Raw genomic sequence first — 6,037 nt, 5'->3', positions numbered from 1 at the left:
TCTTTATTTTCACAAGGTGTATGCAATTATGATGAGTAACCTACACTTAAGCTCTAAACAGCCTAATCCAAACCCCACCAGCTTCAATGGGCTTTAGATGAAGCATGTGAGAGCACTGTAACAAACACTGTTTCAGGAGGTAATTCCCATGCAACATCAAACTATGACAAGACACAAGAGGCTAAAAATGGCTCATCATAATTTATTTTATGTTAAAATGTACAGCTTGGGGGGGGGGGTGTAGTTTTTTGCAGTTTTTGTTTTTGTTGCTTGGGTGGGTCTTCTGTGGGTATTTTTTTAAGTGACTGACTAAAAAGATAACAGATAAATACAAGAGTGTCACTGGGTCCTATTTTTACATGTATCAAGCCTCTTCTGTTCGGCCCTTACAGTCACTCTGTACAGGTACAAAGGCTACAAAAAAGGAAGCAATATAAACAGACACAAATAACTTTTGCCTTTTTACATGCGATCTGTAAGCTTAGTTTGAGCTATTCACACGCTACTGCTCTATTTTTTCCCTTAAAAAATAACTCCAATATTTTATAAAGATAGAAAAATCTACAGATGGAATGAAAATGTAAAGTTAGAGGCATTTCCATAAAATAGCAACTTTACACCAAATTCACTACTTTTTTTTTTAAATCCTGCCAAGTATTTGGACATATACGAAAATGTTTCAAAACTTGACAAATAAACACTGAGATGTTTCAATCAACAAAAAAACGTAACTTTTTATAAAACAGAAAGCTGCCTTTTTTCCTACCCAGCCCCAAAGAAACTGGTCACAAAAATGGAAAAGAGTCTCAACTTTACACTAAACATACAGCAATAAAATCCTTTGAACTAACCAAAATGTGAATAGCTTTTGCAGCTTTTTTTTATTATTTTTACAAGTTTTATAATTAACAAAAATATAGTTCTGGTTTTTTTACCCCTCAAACTAGGGTAACCTAATCAAGGCAAAAAAATTAAGAAATGGCTTACTGTTAAGCACAACACTTGTACAGTACTACAAAATGCACTGTCACTAACAAAGACATTAGCGGCATGCAGAAGTGTCACCTTCAGAAACAAAATAATACAATAAAAGAACTGCTAAAAGGCATTTACATGTGGGGAAAGGAGAGAGAAAAAGCTCATGATCCAGTACTGTCTGATAGTTTTGGAGTCTATTTATCCACATTTTTAATGGGAGCAGGCACATAAAATGGCTCTGAACCATCAGCTGCTGTGTAATTGCAGTTCATAGAAAGAGTTCTTCCTTTCCAGAGAACTTCAAGCTCAATGAAATAAACAAAAAATGGAAAACCACCTAATTCCCCCCAAAGAGAAGTTAAATCTCACAATGTTAAAAAAATAAACAAAAAACCCCAAACAGAACAAAACAAAGAAAAAAAAAACAAAAGAAAAAAACAACAAAGCAAGAAATAAAGAAAAACTTGTATAAGGCTTTCTGCTGCATACAGCTTTTAAATGGTGCCAACAAATGTTTTTGCATTCACACCAATTGCTGGTTTTGAAATCGTACTCTCCAAAGGTATTTGTGCAGATCAATCCCATACGCCAGTTTGGTAGTGTGTCTCTCCCACGGGCCTACCTTCTCATGTAGGATCCATTGAGAGACTGTTTGGACATGCCTGTGTTCATGTAGCCGTGGTGGCCCGGAGGAGTGTACATCATGTTACTGTGGGGTGCTGTCTGCATTGGCTGCTGTGCATATGGCTGAGTTCCCATCATTCCCATCTGCATCTGCATAGGGTACTGGGGGGTTTGATTCATATACCCATGATTACTGTGATAGCCACTATTCATCATTGGCTGGGACATACTGTAACCATTCATAGCATTAAGGGTATTCATATTCATGTTCACTGAATTGACATTATAAGCAGGGGCTGGCATCAAATTTACACTCATGTTCATGCCACGCTGCATTGTTAAGGTCCGTGCAGGCCCTTGCATGGCCACAGTCTGTGAAGCTCGCCCATAAATTTGTGGCTGATGGGCTGCAGCAGCAGGTGGCAGAGGCGTGGATTTGGTTCTTACAGAGACGTGACCTTTGCTGGCCATCTGAGTCTGCAGTCTTTGGGTGTGGGATATTCCAATATTCGATGAAGTCATATTACGCTGCAAAAGGGGAGGCGGCAAATTCATGGGAGGAGGAGTAAGGTTGGGGGGAGGGGTCATGGTAGCCTGTGCTTGGGGTCCTCCAGGAACAGCATGTGGAGACTGAGAAAGCTGAACAAGCCCTGTGTTACTTAAGGGGGCAGACAAAGAGGCACTGTTTGCATAGGAAGTTACAGCAGCTGAATGGCTGTAAGGCAAAGAATGATCCATAAGCGTATTAGTTAACTGCTGCAGTTTAGCAAGGCTGAAGGTGGCAGATGGCTGTGAGTAATGCCCTGCTCCGAATTCACTCTGCCCCATTCTTTCATATAACCCAATGTTGGCATTGCTAGTCTCAGGGATTTCAGTCAACTGCATAGGTGGTGTGAAATTAGCAGCCATGCTGCACTGGGATAACTGTTGGTTGCTGCTTGGAGGCCTTTCAACAACACAACCTTGGGGAGATTTTACATTACAAGTGGGAGGAGAATTGATGTTTGCTTGTTGCATCATACTGCAGCTTCCATTAATGTTAGACATCTGCTGGGTCACTGCACAGCTACTCTGTGTTAGGTTACTAGATGTAAGGCTGCTGTACGAGCAACTGTTTTGAGAAGAGTTGTTTCCACAGATACTACTACCCATTGTAGAATCGTAACTGCTTGGGTTTTCATAGTTTTCTGTTGTGCTCTCAATGCTTCCTAAGTCACTAAACCCACTATCCACAACTTGCTGCGAATGATCAGAAACTGAGGGAACATCCATCATTGGGCTGGTCTCCATGTTCTGGAGAGACGGCACAGAAATGGCACTTTGATCTGGGCTGATCTGAGCATAGCTGTTCTCTAAAGGAGCAACATTTGGACTATTAACAGAACGAACTGACTGGCTGGGATGAGAGTGCACAGAGGAAACTGGGCTGCTGTGGTCAGACTGCTGACAGTCATCCAGTGTGGTCATTTGGGGACTTTGGTCATTGTGGGCATAGTTCTGCAAACTTCTACAGGCCTCTTGAGTCTCTGCACAGTCCTGAAATGTATCTTCATGTTCACTTGTCTCTTGGGTTAGAGACTGTACTGCCTGAACTGTCTCTGAGTCAATCTCCATGGTCTCAGTACTCTCTCCCTTGAAATCGGAATGTAATTCTTCACCAGCTTTTTGGTCCTGGTTGTTGTCTGCATGATCATCATCAGATTCAGGCACTGGGTCTGAATCTGTAGCAAGTTCCTTCTGGTCACTTTCACACTCATCAGCTGCAAGGTCAACACCACAATCCATTAGCTCCTCCTGATTTGAATTACCAGTTTGAACATTTACGTCTAAAAAAGGTTGCTGAGTTTCCAGCATTTCCTTGAAAGCTTCACCAGGCAATTCCTCTTTCTCCACTTCTGTTGAACCCATGTGACTATCATCTTCATCATCTGCATCATGATCCTCATTGTGAGAAGGTTCTTCATCCTCCTCCTCCTCTTCCTCCTGATCATCCAAATGCACGGACTCCTCTTTCTGCACAAAAACTTCTTCTGCTTTGTCTTTTTCTTCATCTTTTGAATTGATTCCATCTTCCTCTATGCTCCTTTCTTCCTCCCCAGCTTTCATAGTATCATTTTCTTGTTTTTCAAAGGGTTCACTGGGTGGATGCAGAGGTTCCGGTTCTACTTCTTTCACCTCATCATCTGGTGGTGCTAATGCTTCAACAGGTTCTTTAATAGCTTCCTCCATAACAGCAGGAACTGAACAGGGCTTGTCTTCAGCTACTTCCTTCTGTTCTTCCACCAGCACCTGATAGTCAGGCTCCATGGGAGTCTCGGGTGGAGTGTATAAATTAAGTTTAAAGCCAGGTTTTCTCTCTTTGCTTTGCCTCCATTTAGACGGACCACGTTTAACTCCTTTGGGCCAACCCTGCTTACTCTGTAAAGGCTCAAGATTGTCTTTAGTGCTTTCTTCCAACACAGCTACATCCTCTGTATTATCTTTGGGAGATAACAGAGACAAAAAAAAAAAAAAGTCTTAGCTTGCAGACTAATCAGTATTTTCCAATACAAACCTGAAAATAATTTATAAACTCAATGTACTAAGAAAGTACGAAACAAAAGTCATAAACAGGTCTCAAAACACAGTAGAACAATGTAGTATCTACTGCTCAGATACACTACACAGATATGTTATGCTTTGGTGGCCTTTCAACAGACACACAATTTATCAGAACCACCATTTATACATTAAAAGAATCCCAGAGATTTAAATGACAAGACATGTAAACTAAAGCAAATACTGTCCAAATATTTGATTTTCCACCTTTGGTTTTAGACTAGATGTATGCCTTCGCTTTATATAGACATTTATCTAACACACATTCATCTTTTTTGACAGTAATGCCATGAAAGTCTAGAATTTCCTCTTTGACCATTCTGGAGGACAAGCCATAGCAAATATAAATAATCATGCTTTAATACCAATACTGAAAAAAGTGGTTCATTCTAGTACTTTCTCATGGGCAACATATCCTGACATGGCTCACAAGAGATGATAGAAGGCAAAAGATAATTAAAATTACACAGAGTGCATCAGAACACTAAACTAATCCATTGACTATAAAAAAAGGACCCAAACACATTCATCTCTTTCCTTTCTCCCCAGATACCACTACATACACTCCAGAAAAAAGGAGAGTTCTCAAGATATAACATGCTGCTCTCGGGAGTGTAATGGCTTCAGTAATACTCCTATATTGTGATGTCGTGCTCCATGGACAAATACAAAACATCAGTCTAGTTAAAACAGTGCAAACCTGACTGCTGGGACATAGCTGGAACTTGCTACTATTAGTTTAAATAATATTGTGGTAGTATTCTAATCTACCACATCACACAAGAGCTGTCTGAAATAGAAATCAGCCCATGATCCCTCAATTGAGGATGGCAAGGATGAACCTTCCCATGCAATTACAAAAATACTGAAGTAGTACCTACTGTCTTCTTAGAGAAAATACACAGACCTGAGAGTCCAGTCATTAATTCCAGAATTAAAACTCATAAGCATAATTTGAGGGCCAGGAGGTCAAGGGAAGAGTGCACATTCAGAATAGCTCATTAGTAGTTTCACTATCCATCCATTAACTTTTCTCAGTTTCCTTTGAATTCAAACTAGAAAAGCAGCTTTGAAATGACAAAATTAAAACTGTCTCTTTCGGGGGAAAAAACCCCAGGATCCTGGTGCTGAGGATATATTATGCCACCGAAGCACCAAACATTTCACTGAATTACCAACAATACTGAACAGAAAGAGATTTGTGTAAATCAAATCTTACTTTTTGCTTATATCCTTTACCACTGATACAAAACCTATATTGGACAATATTCCAGTGATACCCCTTGCAAATGCCCTGCTGTAGGAACATAGAAGTTGTTTTTTACAATATGACAAGAACTTCAATGCCTGAGACTGGAAAAGATTTCTTACCTGAACACAAAAAGCAAATTATAACATTAGAAAAACAGCTAAATACATTTCATTAAAAATTTCCAGATAATTGACAAAAATTAACACTTCTTTTGAAGGCAACACAACAAAATTATTTTTGTGAAGATATAAGAACATTTTAAATGTACCTGTACAATTTTCATCACTCCTGTAACAATGAATATCTTTCTCCTCCTTGTTCTGCTCTTCTTCCTCCTGTTTCTGCTGCCCAGGTTGATACTCAAAAGCTTTTCGAATCACAGGCTTCAAGTCATCATCTTCTCCATCCATCTCACAGGTGGGTTCCAGCTGTGGCATGGGACGCTCTTCATCTGAGTTATCAAATGGCTCATTCAACACCTCTGTTGTTTCAGAAATTGTCTCTGTTGTAACACTGCTATTTATCCTCCTGCGCTTACGGCCCCTTTTCTTTTTCAGTATGAAAGGTCTCTGAAAAATAATTCCA

The 6,037-nt window shown here is 39.8% G+C and overlaps 1 protein-coding gene across 18 annotated transcripts in view; it reads right to left on the bottom strand.

The window, feature by feature from the left end:
* Positions 1–188: 188 nt before the first annotated feature.
* KAT6B (lysine acetyltransferase 6B) overlaps positions 189–6,037 on the bottom strand; it is a 109,506-nt gene continuing 103,657 nt past the window's right edge. For all 18 annotated transcript variants that reach the window (XM_023929397.2, XM_023929396.2, XM_086901120.1 and 15 more), the window contains exons 16-17: positions 5,721–6,021; positions 189–4,082 (exon numbers count right to left, since the gene is read on the bottom strand). In XM_023929397.2, coding sequence (XP_023785165.2) covers positions 1,597–4,082; positions 5,721–6,021 — 2,787 coding nt within the window. In that variant the 3' untranslated portion in view covers positions 189–1,596. The remainder of the gene's footprint in view (positions 4,083–5,720; positions 6,022–6,037) is intronic.

The sequence above is a fragment of the Cyanistes caeruleus genome, chromosome 8 (assembly GCF_971803275.1).
Source record: "Cyanistes caeruleus chromosome 8, bCyaCae1.hap1.1, whole genome shotgun sequence".
In the NCBI taxonomy this organism is placed as follows: domain Eukaryota; kingdom Metazoa; phylum Chordata; class Aves; order Passeriformes; family Paridae; genus Cyanistes; species Cyanistes caeruleus.
This window is presented reverse-complemented; position numbering and strand designations above follow the sequence as displayed.